Source organism: Podarcis raffonei, chromosome 14, assembly GCF_027172205.1.
Source record: "Podarcis raffonei isolate rPodRaf1 chromosome 14, rPodRaf1.pri, whole genome shotgun sequence".
Classification (NCBI taxonomy): Eukaryota; Metazoa; Chordata; class Lepidosauria; order Squamata; family Lacertidae; genus Podarcis; species Podarcis raffonei.
Genome location: NC_070615.1, coordinates 16,660,180 through 16,685,100, shown reverse-complemented (window position 1 = coordinate 16,685,100; position 24,921 = coordinate 16,660,180). Strand labels below are relative to the sequence as shown.

Here is a 24,921-nt window from a genome sequence, read left to right as displayed (position 1 = left end):
CGTCCCCTCGAGGCCTCCGTCAGTGTAGGGGGAGCAGTTTGGAGGTCGCGAGCGTGTTGTTTGTGGCCTGGTTAGGTCTTCAGTGTGGAGAGGGAGGCGGAAGGGGGGCGTCCTCGTGAGCTCAGGTGTTTGGGGAGGTTCTCCTTTGAGGAGGGAGAGGCTGAGGGTCTGCAGGAAGGCGGGGAAGGTTTTCCCTTTTTGAGGTTGGGCCAAGTGGGCTTCAGCCGATTAAGGGGCGAGGCTCCTTAGAGACCCTATGGGACTCTATAGAAGGGAAGGTTTTCAGAGTAGGGCTAGGTAGATCTTGGGAAGAACTGGAAAGGTCTTTTTTATTTGGAGAGTTCATGGTCTTCTGTTTGAAGAGGAATTGTGTTTGTGTTTTTTTAAAGGAGGAGGTGTTTTTTAAAGGGGAGGACCGGGTATTTTGGCTGAGCTCTGGGAGGGGCTTCTTCTACCCATTCAGTTCAGATAGATCTGTATAGCACAGGTCGGGAGAGCAAACCCTTGTGGTGCGTTTCGGACTCCTTCGGTGACAGGATTGTATTGGGGTCATGCAGGGTTTCCAAATCTGGGTTAGGTGACAGTTTTAATGCTGGGAGGCGAGGAGGGCCTGGTAGCGCATGAGGTGGAGGGTCTTACAGGGTGTAAAGATTGAACTTAAGCAGCTTCACGTTGCTGGAAGAAAGAAGCACTTTGTGAGGGCTTGGGTGGGAGGCAGTTTTCAAGGAGCTATAGAGAATGGTGTTGAATTTTGGGTGTCATCTTGGGTTTCCCTGCAGGTAGTTGGCTTGTTGGGTGTGGAAGACTAGTAGTAGTCTAGTAATTAGATTGGTAGTTAATGAAACGGGTTGCAATTAGCCTGTGTAGCTTGGGGTGAGACAGTTCATCCCATATCCGCTGTGAATTTCCCTCCATCTCTCCTTGGTGCGGTTCTCCATCAAGCGCCTCTGATGCCAGAACAAGGCCCCAGAATGAACGGTTTCTCTCTGGGCGAGCTATGTTGGCTCTTCTGCTGCCCACCTTGCCCCAGCCGCATAGCTGCCAAGCTGGCTTTTCTGCCCCCAGAGCCCACGTACACTGTGATGCAACCAGAACAGCAGGAAGGTGGGGCTGCTGCAGTGGGGACGCCGACAGGTAGCTGCAGCCTGCACTTGACTGAGCGGGCGGACTGGCAGTATTCCCAGAGAGAGCTGGATGCCGTGGAAGTCTTCTTTTCACGCACAGCCCGGGATAACCGGCTGGGATGCATGTTTGTACGCTGTGCTCCTTCTAGCCGGTATACACTGCTGTTCTCCCATGGCAATGCTGTTGACCTGGGCCAGATGTGCAGCTTCTATATTGGTCTAGGCTCCCGCATCAACTGCAATGTTTTCTCGTATGATTACTCTGGTTATGGAGTGAGCACTGGTAAACCATCTGAAAAAAACCTTTATGCAGACATCGATGCAGCTTGGCAGGCCCTCAGAACAAGGTAAATAGCTGTTGGGTAAACATGCCCATGAAAATGGTGGAGGGTATTTCTGATTTCTTTGGGGCTGCTTGTTTGACACAATACTTTTCCCTTGTTGTGGAATCACTGTAAACTGGCCTCCTTTGATGCAGTAAAGTTCTCCACCCGTTTTTTTGTGATGATGAGTTAGATGACCTCAGAATCATACAAGCTTCTGTTCAAGGGAGTTTATGTTCCTTGAATGGCAGCCCCCCATGCTGTTTAGCAAATCTCTCCTGAAACTGAGAGGGTGTTCAAAAGCAACTTGTAGCATAGTATTGCGAGCTACGGTTGGAGTGGTGGGGAATGCTGGGAGTCTTAATTGAACCTGACCTATCTTTAGATCCTAGATTTTGGAAGGTGGTGGTATTCTTGACTTGCTGCTCTGATCATGGAGCAAGAAATGCTCAATGTAAAAACATGGAATTAAGAAACATAAGGGAAGCCCTGCTGGATTTAGGCCCATCTAGTCCAGCACCTTGTCCTCATAGTGACCACCCAGATGTGCATGGAAATCCCACAATCAGGCCTTAAGTGCGATAGCCACTTGTGATTTCTGGCAACTGCTATTCAAACACATACTGCTTCCAACAGTGGAGATAGAACGTAGCTTGTTGTATGTACTCATGACAGCTAAATGGTACAGGAGAACTGTAATGGCTAATATACATCATGGTTTCTTTGTATTCTTGGACAGTGCAAGAGGGTAACATATGACATTTTAGAATGCTAGTAGCATTACCAAGGATTAAATGTACCAGTTGCATCATTGCATACTATGATGCAGCTTCAGCACTGAGGTGAGTATGGGAGTACCAGAGTTGGTGTGCTGCACTCTTCAGAGTTCTTAATCTATTTAGTACGTGATGAACTTATGCAAAGACCTTTCACCCACACAGTCTGTCTATTTTTAAAAGATCCAAAGTTCAGGTACATTTGATAACTACCTATAACAAGGAAGTTTCTATCAGTGTTTGTTTCTAGGGCTTTGTCTTTACTTTAGATTTAGTTCTTGGCAGGTAGTTGATGGTTTCGTTTTGAGTATTTGCTCCAACAAAGCCAAGATGGATCTTGCCCTCAATGCAACTTGTTTGATTTGGGGCTAATGCTGAGTAGATACTGTATAGCTTTGAGTATAAATGCTGAACGGCTGTGCTAGATTGGCTGCTGGCTGAGAACACCAGTTACTTGGAGGTAGGAGTCAGAGGCAGTATGCTTCGGATTATCAGTTGCTGGAAAGTTAAGGAATGGCAAGTGCTGTTGTGCTCAGGTCCTACTTGTGGACTTTCCATAGGCATCTGGCTGACCACTGTGAGAATATGATGCTGGAAAAGAAGGGCCACTGGCCTGATCAAACAGCTTTTTCTTATATTCTCATGTGTCTTACATGTTTCCTTGCAGTTTCTCAATACTGTATACAGACTTTTCACTCGCAATTGGAAACCAGTTTAATGTCTTGTAATTTTGTTCTCTGTGAAAAAAGTGAAAAAGTTGTTGACTTTGCTTTGTTTACTGTCCCAAGCATTTAAATCAGGTAGGGGGAACCTGTTGCACTCCAGATGTTGTTGGTCTCCAGCTTACGCCATCCTCAGCCAGTATGGCCAAGGGTCAGTGATGATGGGAGTTGTAATCCCAAAACATCTGAAAGGCCAAAAGTTCCCCATCTCTGATTTAAACTCAGTTAAACTGGGAGGCTCTTGAACACAACATTGCATGTGAAAACCCAGGTTGTATAAATGACTAAAAGTGTTCTTCTTCCCCATTCCTCCCTCCAAACAAACATACTTATCCTGATGAGACAACTGTGACCTTTCAGCTCAGAATGATTTGTTTTCACCTTTATGGGCTTGAGATTTGACTAGTGGGAGAGGTTGTCTTCAAATACATGTCATTTTGTCTTTAGCTTTCTTTAGGATTATCAACAAACTTATCTAACCCAGGAATCATGTTCCCCATGAACAGAATAATCAGTTATGTAATTAACACAGGTTATGCATGTGTTTGATGTAATAAGAAACACTGATAATCCATTCAGTTTGAGAAGAGGCTAACTGAGCTAGGGAGGCTCTGTGTCTCAGTTGAAGATGAATGTTCAGGGAGGGATGGAATTTGAACAATATTAGAGGGCAGAAAGGAGCCCATAGGGGATTTAGGACTGGATTAACGAGGAAGGACATTTGGCCACTGAAACATCTCAAATCTGTGCAGTCTTGTCTTGAGTATGTGGCGGTGGGGTGTATTAAAACAATTATGTGTCACATTTTTCCTATGAATGGCGCGCAAGCTGACTACTAGCTAATGACAGAGGCTGCATTCACATTTTTAAAGGAAGCTATCTTGCTAATATGGCCTTTTTGTTTTTGTATGATTCTTTGGCATCTGATGAATGTACTGTTAGAAGCCGGTTTCTGAGATCTGGTAAATTTGTTTTTTTGTAAAGTTCTATGCCTAATTTCCTCTAGTCATTCTTGGTACTTTATTTTAAGATTCCTGAGTAGGTTTGATGGACCCATGTACTGTTCATTGGCATCAAATCTTGATCTGGTAATTTAAAGTGGCCACACACCTTTCTGGCTTAAGCTGTTTAAAGGGCCACCCTTGATACTAGCCTGCCTGTGCTCTGAGATGGGCCTTGGGGGCTCTACTGGTCTGCCAGCCAGTGAGTTCTCATTGGGGTAGATGGGCATGAGAGAGGTGGTATTATCAGCAGTAGCCCTACAGTTACGGAATTATCTCCCAGGTGGTGTATATAAGGCACCTTATATGCAAGCCTTCAGGCAGGCACTAAGTTATTTCAGGTTGCATTTTCTAAATACCGTATTTTTCACTCTATAAGACGCACCAGACCACAAGACGCACCTAGTTTTGGGAGGAGGAAAACAAGAAAAAAAATATTCTGAATCTCAGAAGCCAGAACAGCAAGAGAGATCACTGCGCAGCGAAAGCAGCAATCCCTCTTGCTGTTCTGGCTTCTGGGATAGCTGCGCAGCCTGCATTCGCTCCATAAGACGCACACACATTTCCCCTTACTTTTTAGGAGGGAAAAAGTGAGTCTTATAGAGCAAAAAATACGGTAAGTGCTGTGATCCTATTGATTTTTAGTGATGTTTAAATGGGCTTTAAAAGCAATGGTATGTGACTGGTTTTATGACTTAGCTGGGTTATGTTTTTTTCACGTTGTAAATTTTGGGATTTGTAATTGTATTTAGTCTTGTAGAAGCCAATTTCTGAGGACATTTATTCTAAAAAGCAGATTATAAATGTTGTAAATGCATAAATAGAATGCAAATGCTTTCCCACTGAAAGTTCCTTGTCTAGCAACCTTCACTTGTGCGGCATTAAAGGCTTAATTTAATTTAGGTCACGCTGCCTCGATTTGTTTCGAAGAATGGAATACTTGGGTATATGAGTTTAAATAGTATGTTTTGATTGTGTGAGGAAATTCTTGATATGAAAAGTAATCTCATAACAAAATTGCCTGCTGTAATAGATTTTTGTTTGTAGGCTTATGGTGTGTTTCAATAATACCTCTTAACGACATTATATGAACAAGGGAAGAGCATTTCAGCCTGACTTGGAGAAAATTAAATCCGGCTTTCGGCCAAGGTGTACAGTTAACTACAATCTACTTAGGATTTTTTACATTGCATTCTTGAATGCATTTGAATTCTTTGGGACTTTAACAATTGCCTCTTTCTTTCTACTGCAGACAATATAAAATGGCATTGTATTCATTATTTGAGATTGTGATCTTTAACGTCTTGACTAAACTCTGCATCTGGTTTTCAGTGAGTGGAAAATAATTTTGGTAGAAATATAAAAGTACCTTAGGCTAGCTGTGTGTTATTGTGCATAAATGATGGCTAAATAGGTGCCTATCGCCTATTCTTTGTCTTCTCCCACCCCTCGTAATAGAACAACAGCTTGCACTTAATTTTCTTCCATACTTAGCATTTATATATAACACAGATTATGCATTTAATTGCTCAACTAAATTTCCAGAAATTCATTATGCGTGTAATCATTCCATTGAGATCTCCCAAGTTGAATAGCAATAAATAGAAGAGTGATAACCCCTTAAGACAGCTGGCCTATATTTTTGTTACAGTTAAAGCTGCAGTCCTATACACACTTACCTGGCAGTAAGTCCCATTGAATTCAGTGACACTTAGCTTCTTCTGTGAATACATCTATAAGATTACACTGAATATGTGGGTTTTAAAAAATTAAATGCATGTACTTACTGGGAGCTGTACCTAGTTCCCTATGACTAGTAACAATCTCTTGCAAGCAATCAAACAGGGAAACTTTTGCAAATTAGAGAACTGGTTCTTTCCCCCCTTTTGTTGCATCAGTCTGTCATAAATTACTAATATAGGTGCAGGTGGGCTAGTAAACCTTTGTGGAATCTTTCAAGGCTGCTTGATATAAGTGCTAACAAAACTTACTATAAAGTTAAAAGTAAACCACAAGCCATTCACATTGTCAAGGCATTAAAACAGGTATGGGGGACCCTTGTAGTCCTCAAGGTGACTGTTCATCCCAGATCATTGGCGAGGCTTCCTAGGGCTGATGAACGCTGGAATCCAATAACATCTGGAGTGCCACAGGTTTCCAATTCCTGCATTAGAGGGAGGAAAAGCCTTAACTCTTCTTTTTAATGAACTGAGAAAGGACTTTAAAAACAAACTCAAAATTTCCTAATTAAGCATGATACCAACTGGTTGCTTAAACAACATATTAGCCAGGTCTAAACTGAGCATTTATTTAGGGCCATAAATAAGTCCTTTGGTCATGAAACTTAAAAATATTCTTTAGCGCAAGGGGAAAGATAGCAAGGCTACTAAGGAAGATGATTTGCTTAGAGTACAGTTTTAAATTCATTTATTTGGAAATGTCCCCTTTCAGAATTTCTGCCAAGTAAACATTCATAGAATTCTATTGTAGGTATTCAGAACTTTCCAGTAGCAAAGTCTGGTGGTTAATGGACAGATCTGTGTTTTCCTATGAGATGGAAAGAAAATGATCACCATGTTATCTGGTGATGAATATTTATGATTCTGCTTCTATGCAATGGAGTATAATATAGAGCTCAGGTAGTTCAAGGTATAAAATAAATGGAACCAGGACTCTTTGCAAGTCCTGACTAGTGGTTACACATGGTTGGGGTCAGTGTAGCTATACACTGCACCATGATTAACTGTAAGCAGGGAAGAGACTGCAGCATGTTCCCCATTTCCTAACCATGGTTAAATGATAATAAAAATGTTGGAAGGGACCCTGAGGGTCATCTAGTCCAACCCTCTGCAATGCAGCGATCTTAACATGTGGTTCCCTATTCAATTCGAAACCATACCAGACCCTGCTTAGCTTTCCAAATGTGCTAGCAGTTTTATTGATGCCCCATAGCCTATTCTCGCATCCACACCAGACCTAAAAAGAAACATGACAGGCAAGCTCTTAAGTCTTGTTGCAGCAAAAACTTGTTTGCGTGCTAAATTAGTAGAAAGGCTAGTCCCTGTGGCTTTTTAATAACAGGTTTGTGCCGTAGCATGTTAACCTGCCACATGCCAAGAGGGCACAAAGCAGTTTTCAGAAGCACTTGAAGTTGTGGCATGGGGGAAAACAGACTGTGCCAGCTTCTTAATATCCCTTCCAAACGATACTGAAGGAGGTTATGGCCCTTAAGTGTGTGGAAACAAAAACTAGGCTTTAGTCATTTCTGCTGGTCTTACTTTTGAAGTACCAAGAGGTTGTTAGAAACCAACATAGAAACAAATACAGCTTGCAATATTTGAGTGTTGTAGTGTGTTTCATATCTAAGGATTTGGGTTCAGGTGCTGCCACTAAGGCAACTCAGCCAAGTGTCCTTCCACAAGCACAGTATTGCTGTCAAAATACAATCCTGTAGTGGGGAAGGAGAGACACCATGTAGCTGCTGAAGCTCTTTTGCCATGGTCCCATCCATACTACCGTGCGTCCAAGTGTTGCAAGCTAAATCAGACATTGCCAAGTAGGGTAGGCTGTGCATATTGGCATAGCCATGTTCATTTTAATAAGTGCTTCATGTGCCCCTGTGCCCCTGAAGCGCAGTACAGACAGGAATATGACCATGTTGGCACCATGCTACCCTGCCTAAAGCTACACTAGTGGCCAGAATTGTGGAAACGTTTTGGAGAAAGTGTATTTCCAAAGTTTGATGGCTCATAACACCACTTACTTTTGGAGTCATACCATAAATTTATATATCAATGGAAAGATAGTTTAATGAAGAATGTAATGCAACAAAGTTTGTTCAATTACCTGTATTCTATCAAAGCCAGATGACACCTGATTGGCTCGCTAAACACTCCTGTTTCTGGTTATTTGGCAACACAGATAATTGAACAATTGTTGCATTACATTCTTCATTAAATTATCTTTCCATTATTATATAATTTTGTGGTTTTACTCCAAAAGAAAGTGGTGCATGAGCCATCAAACCTTGGAAATACACTTTTTTCAAAAGGTTTCCACAATTTTGGCCACTAGTGTAGTTCCTCTCTTGTGGGTGCCTTCCTGAAGGGAACTTAATGATCTTATGCATCTGTTTTATAGACGGCTTTAAAAAAAGGTGCTGTTTGTTCACTTCTAGGAATTAAGTACTTATTTTCTTCCAGACTAGTTATGTAGCCTTTTTATTCATCATGGAATAAATTGATTGTGTCGTAAACACAGTAGCTGACCATTAAATGTACATCAGGAAATAGCTGAGATGGCTGGTTTTAGGCCTCAAAGAGATGGGTCCTAGAGAGTGAACTTTTGCCCTTCCAGCTGGTAGTAGATCTCATCAGCTGAGTTGTAATTGTTTAGAGCTGAATTTTGTTTCTGTTTTTTGTCTAGAGTCCTGGATTGGGGCTCATCTTGTTTCTGCTCTGCAGACTGGGCATTGTCTAGAAATCTCTCAACTGCACCTTGCATACAGTAACTCACTAGAAATCTGCAGCTGTAGTACAACAGCCTGCAAACTGTAGGAGAGCCACGTGCTTCAGCCTGATTCCTCAAGCATTCAAGTTGCCTAGATACAAGCTTCTGAAAGTTGCTGGATTGGATATCTTGGCGAGGTCTGCGTCCGGTTTCAAATGCCTAAATACTCTAGGACCGTATTTGCAGCCAGGCTGGCTTGATAGCACCAGCGTGGTTTTGTTTTAGGGCAGCTTGACGGGAACTTTGTGTAACTGAATACACTTCCTACCTGTAAATACCCTTGCTTGTCACAGGCTGCTGTGAGCCACTTAAGGAAGGTAGGGGAACTTCAGAGATTGCTATGTGAGTGCAGTTTATGACTGCAGAAAACAACACTACTTTGCAGGTGGCAGAGGAAAGTAGGAACTGCCGTTGGCTGGTAGGCTACATTTGGCTTGTGGGCAACAAGTTGGGCAGGGCTTCTGCAGCATACTTAGGATTTCCTAGTACTTTATGGAATGTTCTGAAAATATGGGTGTCTGTTCTTTTCAGGATGTAGTTATTCCGTCAGGCCCCCTAGGAAGACATGGGCTCCAATTTTGAATAGCAAAGTGGGATGGATTAGCATTTTCTGATTAACCAGGTAGGATTAACTAGAAATATATTATACAGTGGTACCTTGGTTCTCGAACGGCTTGGCTCCCGAACAAATCAGCTCCTGAACGCCGTAAACCTGGAAGTCAGTGTTCTGGTTTGTGAATGTTTTTCAGAAGCCAAACGTCTGACTCTGCTTATACTTGATTGCAGGAAATTCCTGCAGCCAGTCGGAAGCCTGGTTTTCAGACTGTTTCAAGAGTCAAACGGACTCCTGGAATGGATTAAGTTCGAGAACCAAGGTACCATTGTACAAGTAATCAAGCTTTACGGTAAAGTGAATCACATATTGGTGATAACCGATGTCAGAAATGTTAATATGACCAACAAGCATGGCAAGGGTTGGTAACTATTGTTATGGATGGGGGTGGGGTAGGAAAAGGCTTACATGTTGCCAGAGAGAAGGGGACTAGCACACTAGTCAAAATCTACTATAGTGAGGGTGAAATACTACTAGCAGTACTAAAGGAAATTTGTCCCAAGCTTCTTGCATATGATTATCAGCAGTGGTAGATTAACCATAATTGTTCTACAGTGCTTGTGTTGGTCAGCTAATGTTAAAATTCCTGAAAGTATACTGTGCGACCAGTGAAGCAAAACGATTCAGGCAAGTATATTGAATGCTATAATTCCAAATCAGTTCTTTAAGTGTCATTGCTTTAGTAGCTAAAACAGCAAGAGACATGAGGAGATATCAGTATAGTTTATTGTCAGTTAACTCTTATTTTGCTTTGTATTTATATACCTAAACCTAGATTGTGGATTTTTCTTCTTGTAGTATTGAATTTATTCTGTGTTTGTTGAATAGTTGGGTTGTTTTTTTTTCATTTTTGAAAGTACAGTGGTACAGGTTTACGAACTTAATCCATTCCAGAAGTCCGTTCTTAAACCAAAAGAGTTCTTAAACCGAGGTGCACTTTCCCTAATGACGCCTGCCACCACCGGTGCCCTTCCACCATTCGGCTTCTGTTCTTAGACCAAGGTAAAGTTCGCATACCGGAACACTACTTCCGGTTTTCCGGAGTTCTTAAACCAAATAGTTTGTAAACAGGGCAGTTCTTAAACCGAGTTACCACTGTATTTTGATGTTATGAATGTTTGCTGTAAGCTGCTTTGGGCACAGCTCATTGTTGAAAAGCAGCATATAAGTAAATTTAATCAGTTTGCAATAGTATAAAATAACTTCTGGGGTGGGGGGCAAACCCTGCTTAATCAGAACTGAACAGGTTGGCTGACTGTTGCATGGATAAATACTGGATGAGAAGGAAATCCATCATTGTCTGGATATATAATTTCCTGGTTCACACTGAGAGAAGCTATTTTTAAATGTCCTGGTGATAGAAGTGGAAATTACTCATAATAATCAATTGAGAAATCCAAGATTTTAATTAACTGGGATTGGGCACTTCAGGACAGAAGACTATCTCTTCCTGGTTTTAGTCTGTTAAGCACCACATTTAGTGGTGGTTGTGTTCTAAGAATAAAAAATCTACAAAAGTTGCTAGTTCACTTTTTAAAAAAAATAATCTGTCCACTTATACAGTCTTAAATTGTTATCACAATACCATCTATCTGAAAGGAGAAAAGGCAGCAACTTTTCAGTTGGCAAAACTGAAACATTGATACATTTCCATGTGCTCAAAAAACCCATTCTGGTTTCCTGGAGACCCTTGATTTACTTCTACAATGCTTTTTATACTTCTAAATCAAAGGGGAAATATATTCTCAGAGCACTATTTACCATAGGTGAGTGGCTATTTAAAAGCCAGTGAAAGTGTATTTTTATAAGGAATCCAAATACCAAGACTATTTAGAGACACATGTTTTCTATTTCAGAAAACATCGTGAATTCTGTACTTTCCTAAAGATCAGGGAAGATAACTTTGTCCGGGGGTATCTGTTGCAGAAAAAATCCCCAGAGAGTAGCTTTGTATAGAACTCATACACCAATCCAGTTAAAAGTATATAATGGAATGTAGCTCAGCTCTTCTGAATTATTGATACTTCGGTCAGTGAAGGGATTCCTTAGCGACCAGCAAATCCTTGCTGCCTGTGGTAAGTAAGCTTTTCTGTTGCTAACATTCCTTTGCTACAGGGCACGTTTAATTAAATGCAACTAACTCAGTTAAAGTGAATTTAGTGCTCTGTGTGTGGTTTTCTAAATGAAGCTGCGTACATTGATATGATATTAGACGATGTTTATCTTCTCGCTGTTCCTTAGAAAATGAAGCCATAACGTTAGGGAAGTCATGTAGTAAAAGTTAATTCATAAGACATGCACAATCTCTCTTCTCTTTGCATTTAATTTCCCACCATGTGCATAAATGCCTGCTAATTTTGGAATACACTTCATTTAACTGAATTGGACTGTGGTCCTTGCAGGTTTACGCCATACTAAATTTGTTAGACTTTAGGGCAGGAGTGGGAAGTCATTTTCACCCCCAGGGCTGCATTTCCTTTTGGGCAGCCTTCCAGGGGCCGCATACCTGTGGTGAGCAGGGCCAGAGGCAGAACAACAAATGTGAATGTTATCTTTGTACAGTAGGTTAATTTCTGCACACGTTCCCATACCTCGTGTCTGCCCTCCATCCAGACAAGCAAGAGGCATGATCAGAGTTCAAGAATGCATTTATAGTCAGGCAAAAACATTAATGGAGGGAGGGGGAAGCTGGACCTGTGGAAGGCATGGCAGTTCCCTTCTGTCTTGTTTATACCACCTTTTCTTCTCTGCTTTACCTTACAACATCTCAGCTAGCTACTTGTCTAGACTTAAAGGGTTAGATCTCCAGGTGTACATTTCACACATAAGACAGGAGTCAAATGAGAAGAAAGTAAAATGAGGGACTCAACCATTGCATCCTTATTTGTCTGACTTGCAACTTTAAGGAAGAAAATGCTTTGACGGTCTTTCCACCGGAGTCTCCTTCATAGCAGAATAGACAGTCTTCTGGTGTCTCTGTAGCCTCATCACAGCAGGGTTACCTGGTAGCACCAGCAAGGATATTTTTCTTTGAAGCACACAAGGATATTTTGTAGCAAACCAAACTAACTCTTCCATTCATTCGTATCATTAAGAAAAAAACACCCAAGCACCGCAGTCATAGTCGTAAAGCCATTAAGCTCTGCATTTACTTCCTAAATAAGCAGCTAGTGTAAATGTGTGTGTTATGCTAACTGCCATAGAGCAAATACACAGGAATTGAGTGCAGTACGCCAAGTTCCGTTTTAATATACCAATGCAGAAAGAACAGCTGTTTCCATACTTTCTGGTTCTCCCCTGATCTTGCCATGTGAACTCTGCAGATCTGTGCTGTGCATTCAACACAAGAGAAGCTGCTTGCACGGTCATCGGTTTTGGGGGGTGGGGAGGGAATTCACTTCCCCCTGGTTATTTATAGCAGGAGGCATTCCATGTTTTTGTTCCAAGTCAGTTTGTGGTTTCCTTCTGTTTCCAGCCAGTTCCAGACTTCTGCTTGCTGACATACAGGTTTCTACCATGGTGTCATTGTGCATCCCCCCTACTCTTGCATTGGTAGGTGTGATAAGTGCTCTGCATGGTGCTTGTGGTGCTTGCACTGCCACTGGACTCTCTCTTAGTGGTGGCGGTTGCGGTTTGGACGTCATGGTAAAAGTAAGGATTTTCAGGCCTAAGTGGGAACTGTGTATCGTCTCTTTTCCTCCCTCTGCACTATGGACCAAAACTGGTTCTGGGCTGCAGCTTTCAATATTAGCAGAGCTTAAGCTGCTTAAACATACTGACCCCTGTGCTTGAGTAGGGCCAGCTGAGGTGGGCTCTCTTAAGATAATTATTGTTAATGTTTGCATTTTTCCGTTTGCCAGTCACATGAATTCATTCAATCTAGCTCTCTAAAACCTTTGGAGTGCAGGTTAGTTTTGTTGTACAGATACAGTTGAAAATTGCCGTAGACTTTTTCAAGATTCGCTTACTTTTCAATGAAGAGCTTAACTTAGTGTACAGATTGGACTGGCTATTTCCTGATTATACATTTTCATTCCAATTCCAAGGATTCACATTGTGATAGTACCTTAAAAACCTGAGGAGGGTGTGGGGCAAAAGACACTTGCCTGTGGCCAGCTCTCTATGTCATCAGTAACTAAGTCAAAACACCTGGGGGGGTTTTATACAAAGAAAATGTTGTTGTGGCAACAGAGATGGCATAGACATTTGAATGTGGACATTGTGTTTATGCTGTCTCAAGGACGAGGATGGTTCAGCAAGACAACCTAGTAATTTTTAAGTTTAAATGCTGTTTCCATTAACCCATGGGTCACAAATGCTTTTAAAACATACAGTAGGCACCAACAACCAGCAGATCCAGGGCTAAATCTGACCCACCTAATAAGTGCTGTCCAGTTCCCTTAGTCCAGGGCTGGGAAACCTGTGGCCCTCTAGATGTTTTGGATTAATCCAGCAAAACCTAGAGGGCCATGGGCTCCTCATACCTGCCTTAGCCAATCCAGAAGCATGTGTTTTTGTGTGGTGGGGAGGGGTCTTTTAAATATGTATGTATGTATGTATGTGTGTATATATATATATATATATATATATATATATATATATATATATATAATTTATCATAAGCATATGTACAAGCACATAACCTTACAAACAGTAACAGAACAGAGCATAATCAGTATTATTATTATTTTTTACAGAGATGCAATTCCATATAGCTAAGATTTTAAGATGAGTCTATATAGCCCAGCCACAATGAAGAGTGAGTCATGGGAGGAGTAGTAATGTGATTCTCCCTTATATAACTCAAAACCAGAAACCAGACCACGTCAAACTGTCTGATTTAGTTTTGCCACAAACTATGCATTAACATCTGTTCAGATAAAGCAGTGTTCCATATACAGTCATATTTTGGATCTTGAGCGATTTGTGAGTTGAAAGTTTTGGGTCCCGAATGCCACAAACCCGGAAGTGATTGTTCCAGTTTTTGAGCGCTTTTTGGAACCCGAATGTCTGTTGTGACGTCTGTGGGTTCCAGTTGGCTGCAGGAGCTTCCTGCAGCCAATTGGAAGCTGTGCCTTGGTTTCTGAACTGTTTTGGAAGTTGAACGGACTTCCGGAATGGATTCCGTTCAACTTCCAAGGTACGGCTGTATTAGTAAAGCATGCTTCAGGCATAGGAACTTTAGATGGTTTCTAATCTGGCTGCTGATAGTAACATAAATACTAGACTTTTATAAGTTGTGGGAGGATTAACATAATTCGATAAAGAAAGAAGGGATCTGGAGGCAAATGTTGTTGAGTAATAGTCACTATCATTGAGAAAACCCAGGTCCAGAATTATTGACTCCTTACATTCCCACCACAAATGAATGAATGAATCCCTTTCCCCACACCCCATCCAACAAGAAGGAGACACAGTATTCATAATATGGAAAGGTGTCTAGTGCCGTCACACAATGACTTTAAGAATGGCCGAAATGGACTTAATAGGGGGGCTTCACCCATAATCAATCCCATTGTGCCTCATTGTATGGGTTCTGTGCCTTGAGACGGACTATAGCAGTCTCTTTTGCAGAGATGGCTCTCTCCCTGCTGTGACTTCAGTAAAACTAGTCTCTAACTCAGAGTAAATAGGGCAGAAACACTGTTTTTCAAGAGGAGGATATGAATAAAGGGCATGCTACTCTGAAATAAGCTGTTGATAATCGTGAGTCTAACCAATATCGGCTAGCAACGAATATTCAGATTCGCAACTTAATCTCCATCAGAGCAACATGCATTGGGACATGGTTGGAGGCTTCGAGCTGAATTGGATTGAACCACTCCAAGTGCACCAGAGAATCACAGCAGTCTCTAAACTGAAGAGTGCTTCAGATATTTCTGCAGTTACGGTTCTCAAGACCTGTAACAAAATGTGGATCATTATCGTTTAGGGCTGAAAGAGTAAACATTCTTCCTTCACATGTATCCCATTGAACTTGCTGAGTTTTAATTACACCTGGGGTTAGGCTGTGTGATGGTTATATGTAGATTTGTGGGGTGGTTTACACATGCTTGATGATTTCTCTGCAGTTGATGATAGGCAGCTGAATGTGTGAACCGTCACTCCATTGAAAAGCATTGCATTTGAGAAGATGTGCCAGTTCTGCTGAGGGTTGTTAGCTATGTGACAGTTCCCTCAAACATGTAACTTATCGCTTGATATGACAAACACTCAGTTTGTGCACCAGACCAATGTTTCTGCAGAATTGTGCCAGCTGACCAGTTCCCTGTTTTTTGGAATAAAAAAATGTGTTCAAATGCTGAAAAGAATTATTAGAGGAAGCAATAAAGTACATTGGAGCAGTGAACCTTTTGGACCTTTTCCTTCACCCCTTCTACTCTCTGGCTGAACTATGTATAAATAATACCTTGTTCGTAACTGCAGCCAGCCTTTCTCAACACACTGTTTAGGATACAAAGCTAAAGAGTAAACTGTAGTATCTTTCCACTGTGCTCCTCCCCCCCCCCCATATTTTTTTTAATGTGCTCTCCATCTGTTGTTTTTGGGTCTGTTCTGAGATGATCTTTACAGGAGCAACTCAGTTGCATACCCATAAATTTCAACCTGGACATTCCATTGGGTTTTCTGTTTTTCTCAGCGACAACAACCCTGTTGATTCAAGGAAGGTATTTTTAGTAGCTACTCAGTAAGTCTCCTTGAAAATGCACTGGGCACTCTCTCTAAGATAGACCACCAAAGAGCTGACTAGGACAGTCTGCTTCAAGCTATACAGCGGGTCAAATGTTTTTGTACAGGAGCAGTGCTCTAAAACTTCCTTGTTGAATATTCAGTAGTATCTGGGAAGCTGTCTTGTATACCTCTCCCCCCATAAAATCCTGCATTATTGATTATATAAGATATATTTGCTACAATTTTGTTCTGCTTATGGCTATTTACTCTTTATGTAGAATTTATGTAGTTCTTTCTTCACAATGTATCTTCACAACAGCCTTATTAAATGGATAGTGGTTTCCATATTGCAAGCAGGGAAACTGAACAAGGAACAATTATTTGTTCAAAGCCACTCACTGCATTAGTAAAGAATTCTGAGTATTGCTTCTTGATCATAAGTATTGAGAATGGAAGTCTATGTTTTTTAATGCACTTGATTCCCGGAACTTTTTCTTATTGTTGCACTAAGTCAGTTCGCTGTCAAGATCTCCTTTGCTTTCTTGCTTTCCTTTCTTTGCTCAGTTCTCTCTTTGTTTTTCCACCCGCATGTGGGGCTTGGAAACTCCAACAGCTGTGGGGGTTGACCATGCAAATCTTTTGCACTTGGCTGAAACTAAACATCTTTGAGCAGCAGCAGTGCAGTTGATGTCCCCGACCTGAAATGCATTTCTAGTAATGTGGCTATATATTAAATTTGTTTATGCAGCAAAGCAGCTGCTTTTCATGGTCCAAGTCAAAATGGCAGGTCTTGTTCAATGGCAGGCTTGATAAGTCTCCCACCGTATTTGCTTCCCCATCTGCATTCCTGTTTCTGTATTCCAAGTGGGCAAGTGGGTATTTTACATATGAGCTCTCACGCAGAACTGAAAGCAGTAACAAGAGTATTGAACACTTAAAATATCATATATCCAGACAAGTATTCCATATTCCATACAAGACAGGAGTAACCAACATGGTATCCTCCAGATGTTGTGGACTACAACTCCCATAAGTCCCAGCCAGCAACATCTAGAGGGCATCATGTTGGCTGCAAGGACCTTCAAAGTCCCATGAATTGACAGCTTGAAAAAAATAAATCTGAATTTTACATCTAGAGAATAAAAACGCCAGTTCCCCTCTCCTGGAATACCCTTTTTTAAAATAAATGCAAAACAAAGACAAAATACACTTCTCTTTTCCTCTTTTCTGTGTTTACAGGTATGGGGTCAGTCCTGAGAACATCATTCTGTACGGACAAAGTATTGGAACCGTTCCCACTGTGGACCTGGCATCTCGGTATGAGTGTGCTGCTGTAATCCTTCACTCACCCTTGATGTCTGGGTTGCGGGTAGCTTTCCCGGACACTAGGAAAACATACTGCTTTGATGCTTTCCCAAGGTATGTGCAGAACTTGCTCCCAGGAAACCATTGTTCATTTATAATACTTAAATTGGACATGTACCTTTCAAAATGACAACAACTAAGCAAAGGCCATGGGTACATTACTTAGCCAAGAGTAGATGTGGTGGGCTCAGGAGTATCAGCATATTAGAGGGTAAAAAGCCCCCTGCTCGGTGGTGCTTTGAGGATTCTTTCTTCTAGATATATCCTCCATTTAATGTTTATCATGAAGTATGTTGGTGATGATTTAATGAGGGTGGCCTCATTGGGAGACAGCACCTGCAAAGCATGCCAGGAGGGTTCCATGTTCACTGCTTGGCACCTTCACGTTATTTATTAAATTTGTATCCCACCCTTCCTCCCTGAAGGGTGCCCAGGGTGGCAAGTAGCATAAAATCTGCTGAAACCATATCCAGCATACAATAATGAAAATGATCTATAAAAATCACAGTGCCTAGGTGTAACTATTCCCTTCAAAAGGCCTGGGGAAATAAAAGTGTCTTAAAATTCTGCCTGAAAGTAGTCGGGAGAAGGGGACTTCCAGATTTTCCCTGGGAAAGGAGTTCCAGAGGCGGTGAAGAGCAGAAAGTGACCTCTGAGACTGTGGGAAGACGCTGGCAGCCAGAGTTGATCATGCTTGGCAAGATGGGCCAGCATTCTGGGTCAACAGAAATATCTTCAAATGTTCACATATTGCTATATACTTCTTAACTTGAACTGGCATCTTGAGTGTGGATCCACTGCTGACCTTTGCAAACCAAAGGTATTCTGTGTTTCTCCTGTAAATGCTTTTTGCATGTTCTTTAAAAATATTATGGGGTGTGCCTTTGTCCCATGTTGGAGGGAGTGGTGACCGGACTGGACTGGAGAATTGTGAAGGGGATATGTAGTTCAACTTGTATTGACCTTGAAGGTGAGAGTGGTGGGTGTAATTGCATACACCTTGTAGCGGTGGTTGAGTATTAGTCAATGACTGGTTACAAAAACCATTTCTACCTCCACAGTAGGCACCCTCTTCAGTATGGATGTTCTATTTCCACCCCCACCTCCAGAATGTGAAAAGTCACTTAGCTGAACTGGTTTCCTGTGTCTTGTTCCGAGGGAATGCATAGCACTTAATAGACTTTGCAGTTAGCAAGTTTGAAATGGTCCAGAGCACAAGCATTTTGGTGGTACAAGATCCACTGAAATGAATGGGCCAAGCTTTGAGAACCGGAGCTGAACTGGAGCAGTTCATCCATTCTTAGAGGGAAGTTTCTGGTGGGTTGTGCTGGAATTATGTGCTTTTGCTATCGTGTCTTGGTATAATTCCTCTGCCCTCCTGCCTTTCTAACAGTTACAAATATTTACTATATGACAAATTCTTCCTCTGAACATTCAGGCTTTTAAAAATTATTCACAAGGTTTGGAACAGAGCTTGGATGAAATAGGCCAAGTCAAATAGGAGGTGAAAAACATCAGGGCAGAGACAGCGGAGGTATTATATCATTCACTTTCTCTTTTTGCATTCTTGAGAACTGTTTCTTACCAATGGTCTGAATTCACTTGATCTGTTAAATGTTTTGGTACTTGAACGAATGCCCCCCTCCCTGTCCTTGTAAGAGAGAGAAAATTGTTCATTGCAGTTTACACAGAAATCTTTTGTGTTTGCTGATGTCTGATGGTCTCTGTAGATTTCTCTAGCTGCAGAACGGTGTGGTTAGGAATACCAAGTGAGGCTAATGTGCTTTCTGAATGCTGCGTTCCCAAGCAGCTGAGCTGGCAGTGGGATTCCTTCCAGTGGTTTTGCAAGCTGTAAATATTGTTTTGCTGAAATGCCTGATTAGGGATGAATGACACTAATTATGTGAGCACCACAATGGAGAGACTTCCCCCCTCAAGTTTCCTAAAAGTGAGGACTGACAATCTTGCTGTTAAGTCTTTGCATACATAATTTCATTAAGTGTTATTAATACATGTATGGGAGAATCCCACTTGTGGCTGTGTCAAGGATTCCAAAACGTAAGTTAGCAAGGGTAAGATACATTTTAAAAGAAATATATATTTGGGGAAGGATCCCTCTGAGTCCTCACTGCATCCTCACACCAGTTCACCACCCTGTTATAAAGAAAAGACATAGAACAGTGGTTCCCAACCTGTGGCTGGCAGACCTTCAGAGGGCTGTGGGGTTATCCCAAGGGGTCAGTAGCAGTGGCACAGGACAGTGAGTCCCTTGAGTGGCAGGGTGGAGGCTAGGACCAGGACAGGAGGGCAGGTGCTGAGGGCTGGGATGCCAGCAAGGCAGAGGGACAGTGGTGGCTAAATTTGCCCTTCATCTGAGGCGTGTGAGGCACTTTGAGTGGCAGGCTTTTTGGTGCAGGGCGTGTCCAGTGCTGCCATCCATTGGAGGCTCCTTGGTCTCCCTTACTCGCCCAGGGTTTGCCCTGCTAGCAGAATGACCTTCCATCCAAGATGAGAGCAACCCCCATTCTTCATTCCCTTTGGCTTTCCCTGACTGCTTCCATGCCACTTCTCTTTAGCACTGGTGCCTCCAACAGAATGATGCATAGTGAAACCGGCTGGCAGAAAAAACGAAAAGGAGCTGCATGCTGTGGTACAGCAGGGGTAGCCAGCTGGCATCCCGGGTCATGGCTTGGTGGTAGAGAACATCAGAAGAACCTGGCTGCTGGGTCAGGCCAATGGCCAATCTGGTCCAGTGCCCTATGGGAAGCCTGAAAGCAAAGTGTGTGCTTTGCATGCAGAGGGTCCCAGGTTTAATCCCTGGTATATCCAAGGAAGGCAGATAAAGTCCCCTGCCTGAAACCATGGAGAGCACGGCCAGTCAGTGTCAACAGTACAAAGCAAAATGGGCACTGGTCCAGCATGGTATAAGGTAGTTTTCTGTGTGCGCACTCCCCAGCACAGCTCCGATTGAATTCCAGTGTGTCTCAACTGTTCACTCCAACATACAGGCAAATATCCTGCTAACCCCCTTCTCCCTGGTGGGAACAACATCTAAAGTTTTGGCAGAATGCTTGTCTCGTTTCTTCTGTTCTTCCCATTTGCTTCTTGCATGGACATCAGCTGCTGAGTTGCACAAAGAGAGACTTCAGACAGAGACTTTGATGTTGTGCACACTGGGACGGAGAGGGTTAAATGGCCCCTTCGCTGTTCCCCATTTCCTGTGGGAGTCAGGAGGGACAGCCATTTCTGCCAGCACCCTTTGCTCAGTTCAGAATATGGCCTCTCCTTAATAAAAGCAATAGCCGTGAGCTGACATCCAGCCCTCCATGCTGTACTCACAGAGAGGGCTGAACATAATATTTTGCTTTCTTCCTCTTTAAAGATTCACAAGAGGTTCTTGCATCTCCCACAACAACTGCCCATGGTTGCCTCAGAGAGGCCTGCCTCAAAATCTGAGAACTGTGAGCCTCTGATGACCTCGTTGTATTAATTCTGTTTACTTATTTACATTGTGAATTTCCAAAATCCACTGCGAATCTCCAAGTGGCTTCTTAGAAAGAGCAGCTGTAGCCTTCCTGCCAGGCACAGTTGGACAGTGTTGGCAGAAAAGAATGAACAAATGGCACTTTCTTTTTCGGGACATATTGATAGAAAGACACAGAGCGTAAAGCTCTGAACATGAGAGTAGTCTAATTTAACAACAGCAGCATGAATGCTCATCCGGGCTTTAGAAGCTTCAGAAGTGGCCAGGCTGAATTAGCCATTTCTCCTTCTAGAATGCTGGAAACAGATGACAACAATTGTGACTTGTGTATCCCTCTGGCTTTTCAGTTACCTGCCAGGAGCCCTTTTCACAAGAATAGTAGATAAGACCAGTCATTGAATTAGACCACCGTCCTGCTTCCTCATAATGGTCCACAAGATGTCTCCAGAAAGCAGGGAATGAAGACAGTTGCCCTCTCCTGCTCTCTCTTCCTCCCTCCAGTTGTTTTTTAGAGGTTGTCTACCTCTGAAATATTGAGTTTATATATAGCTGGGCCCTGTTGCCCCATATTGTCTCAGAGCAGGGCCACAGAACATACCCAGTGTTTTCCTGTAGCTGTTTGTTGCGAAGGAGCATCTGCAGTGGAAGATGGAGTTATCTTTCAGGTGCTGCTGATGAGGACCAGGTGCACATCCCGGGAGTCATTTTCGACTCACAGCTGGTCCGAAATGGAGGTGCAGGTCAATTCTGTGTCCAGGCAGCTGTCTACCAGCTCCATCTGGTACGCAGGTTGAGACCCTACCTGCCCATGGACTGCCTTGCCAGAGTGGTGCATGCTCTAGTTATCTCCCACTTGGACTAGTGCAATGCGCTCTATGTGGGGCTACCTTTGAAGGTGACCTGGAAACGGCAGCTAATCCAGAATGTGGCAGATAGACTGGTGACTGGGAGTAGACGCTGAGACCATATAACCCCAGTCCTGAAAGACCTACATTGGCTCCCAGTACGTTTCTGAGCACAATTCAAAGTGCTTGTGTTGACCTTTAAAGCCCTAAATGGCCTTGGCCCAGTATCCCTGACGGAGCGTCTCCACCCCCATTGTTCAGCCCGGACACTGAGGTCCAGCGCCAAGGGCCTTCTGGCGGTTCCCTCTCTGTGAGAAGTGAGGTTGCAGGGAACCAGGCAGAGGGCCTTTTTGGTAGTGGTGCCCGCCCTGTGGAACACCTTCCCATCAGATGTCAAGGAAATAGACAACTATCTGACTTTTAGACGACATCTGAAGGCAGCCCTGTTTATGGAGGTTTTTAATGTCTGATATTTTATTGTGCTTTTAATTCTGTTGGGAGCTACCCAGAGTGGCTGGGGAAACCCAGTCAGATGGACGGGGTTTAAATTACTTCTTCTTCTTCTTCTTCTTCTTCTTCTTCTTCTTCTTCTTCTTCTTCTTCTTATTATTATTATTATTATTATTATTAATATTAATAATAATAATAATCTTTCCCAGAGTTTTCCAAAACAACTATGACAAAATTGGTTTTCTTTGGTTACTGAACTTAACCAGTAATGCTTTTCTGGTTTTTGTCTTTTACATCCTCAGCATTGACAAGATCTCTAAAGTAACCTCTCCTGTCCTGGTGATTCACGGTACCGAAGATGAAGTAATAGATTTCTCGCACGGTTTGGCGATGTACGAGCGATGTCCCCGGGCGGTGGAGCCCCTGTGGGTGGAGGGCGCTGGCCACAACGACATAGAGCTTTATGCACAGTACCTAGAACGACTAAAACAGTTCATATCTCACGAACTCCCCAATTCCTGAAGAAACCTACTTGATCTCTTTTCCTTTTCTTCTTTTTTTTTTACCTCAGTTAACTGTGAATGGAAGAATTTACCTGTTTTTGCACATGCATTAACTGGCTTAGCTGTAATAGCTTTATACTATGAATAAATGCCCTCTCATTAGGGTTTCTCCAATCAGCTCTCGACTGTCTTTTTATATCAGGAAACTGTTCTAACAGTCACTACTGTAATCCCAATTGTTTTTTTACCTTCAACACGCTAGAAAAGCTGGGAGTTTTAGAAGGGGTGCTAGCTAAACTTGAGGGATACTACTTAATCTAGCAGTTATAATACTTCCAACTTTTTCCCTACCCAACCCTTCAAGTTGCTTGTCTTATAATGTTTTCTTTCTCTTTGAGAAAAAATCTTCCCACAATCTGGAATGCAAGAAACCTGGATGATAGCTTCCTACTAATTTATGGAACCAGTCTAAGAGCATTCTCCATGTAAAATTTCTAGCTGTGCTATTGTAACTGGAAAGGTTTTTTTGTGGTGATTTCTCATTGTGTTTTTTTGTTTGTTTTTTGCCAACCTTCCCTTCCTAAGTAAATTAATTAATGAAAATTTCCCGGGGTCACAGATTTCTAAATGGGGCTAATTCTGAAATGACCTTTCACCAGTTTTCTGCATATTTACAAAATATTCCTAAAGGAATAATGACTGAACGGCTAAACCCTTTAATTCTTTTTACTTTTTAAAAAATGTGTAAATTTACTAAACCCAGTTATTCAGATGATGTTTACACTCTGAATAGAAGCCAACTTTGGCATTTCCTTGTGTAAAGCATTCCTTATAGAGGTTTTTAAAAGTATTGTACATAAGTGTATTTACATTTATGCATAACTCCTGATTGGTAGTTTAAAATTTAAGTCTAGTTAACAAATTCTGGTTTGTATATGAATACATTTTGTTAAAGTTTTTATCCCTGCATTATTTTGCTATTAAAAGTTTTATAAGATTTCCAGGACAACTAAAAATATTTACACATTTGTTTTTGACAAATTTATGTAAGAAACTTTCATTGAAACTGATCCTTTTTGTTTAGGGGAAATTTTTCATTCTCTGACACTGGAATTGCACAGAATATGCAAGACAATTAAATCATTACACTAAGAGGCCTGAGGTTTTTTCCCAAATTGTACGGCCTTAAATGTACTGTAAGCCTCTGATTGTTGTAAAAATGGATTGCGATGGATTATGGTTTGTGTTCTTGTTGCCAGAATGCAACAACAGTGATTGTAATGGAATAAAGGATGCATGGAATAGAGAATACTGGACTTCGCTTCACTTTGTCCCATGATCAAATTGCACCAAAGGCCACACAAAGGTCGTATATAAGTCTTTTTTCCCTGACACCAATCAAAGGATAAGGACTTGAAGATGTACAGACAGTATTGTGCTGCAGTGTAGACCGGAGACTGTTAATGTAGTGTAATGACTGTGGTGTTGGGCTTGAGTCCAGTGGGTCCTGCATTCAAATCTTGACTCCCGATTAGTCACCAGTAGCCTGCATGCTTTTCATGTTGAAAACCATCTGTGGCTTTCTCCCTGCTGCCGATAGGCTATTCTGGACTAAAATGATGGGCCAGTGTCCCTATTTTCTAGGGACAGTCCCGGATTTACAGAAGCCGTCCCAGAATGTCCTGTTTTTCCATGGGCACCTCTGTTTTCATCAGAGGAATGTTGGGAGGGTTATGCAACCCCTGAGCCAAGGAGATAACTCTACAACCTTGAAGGCTTGGGGAAGTTTTTTAATGTCAGCTAGGCGGGGTATAAATAATAAAATTGTTATTATTACTACCACTATAGAATAGGACATCCCTATTTTCATCAGAGAAATGTTGGAGGGCATGGTGATGTGACTCAGCTGAAGGCATCTTCAAAGCTGAACAAGGCAGCCATTGTATCCCAGTCCAGGGGCATTCAGACTTTTTGCCTTCATGGACCCCTTGCACATCACCAGAACAGATTGGCCCTTTCCAGCACATTGCAGTCTGCTGCATGTTCTAGGGGCAGTGGCAGTTACTTCCACAATTGCTGCAGAAGATCAGCAGTGAACTTGCAAGTTGTCTTTCATAGATCCTTAGCCTGCTGTCCTTGCCGATTGAGCCCCCCATTCCTTGGGACACAGGATGCAGGCTGCTGTTGGCCTAATCTACCCCGAAGGGCTATTTATTATACACCATCCTCATGTTAAGGAATGTGACTGTTACAGTACAGTACACTAAAACGGAAGCCTTCCTTTTGACTTGTGTAATGCAACTGCTTATGAGTGACACTTGATCAGCTCAGAGGGAACTATTCACTCATTGGAAATCCCAGCTTGGCACTTGTGTTTCAGTTTGGCCATCGTGGCCTTGCTTTGACAGGAATGCAATTAACTCATGTCAGTACTTCAAGTGTGTACGGATTTGATTTCATGAAACCGCAGGGGCAGAGTAATTAACATTAGACTGGTGCTTCCTTTCAGTACCCGGAACACACGAGAAGAAAAC

At 42.2% G+C, this 24,921-nt stretch overlaps 1 protein-coding gene across 2 annotated transcripts; it reads left to right on the top strand.

The window, feature by feature from the left end:
* Nucleotides 1–404: 404 nt before the first annotated feature.
* On the top strand, nt 405–23,696 carry ABHD17C (abhydrolase domain containing 17C, depalmitoylase). Of its 2 annotated transcripts, XM_053364366.1 has the most exons (3): nt 405–1,471; nt 16,980–17,159; nt 22,187–23,696. In XM_053364366.1, the coding sequence occupies exons 1-3, from the start codon at nt 951–953 to the stop codon at nt 22,404–22,406; spliced, it is 921 nt and encodes a 306-aa protein (XP_053220341.1). In that variant the 5' UTR covers nt 405–950; the 3' UTR covers nt 22,407–23,696. The 2 variants fall into 2 exon arrangements, with proteins under 2 accessions (XP_053220341.1, XP_053220342.1); XM_053364367.1 differs by lacking the exon at nt 16,980–17,159.
* The last annotated feature ends 1,225 nt before the right edge of the window (nt 23,697–24,921 follow it).

Bases quoted from the DNA above. Each gene is read 5' to 3' on its own strand.
- ABHD17C (XM_053364366.1), top strand. From the start codon at position 951: ATGCCAGAACAAGGCCCCAGAATGAACGGTTTCTCTCTGGGCGAGCTA. The intron at 1,472-16,979 runs GTAAATAGCTGT...CTGTGTTTACAG, and splicing joins TGGCAGGCCCTCAGAACAAG to GTATGGGGTCAGTCCTGAGA. The intron at 17,160-22,186 runs GTATGTGCAGAA...TTACATCCTCAG, and splicing joins TGCTTTGATGCTTTCCCAAG to CATTGACAAGATCTCTAAAG.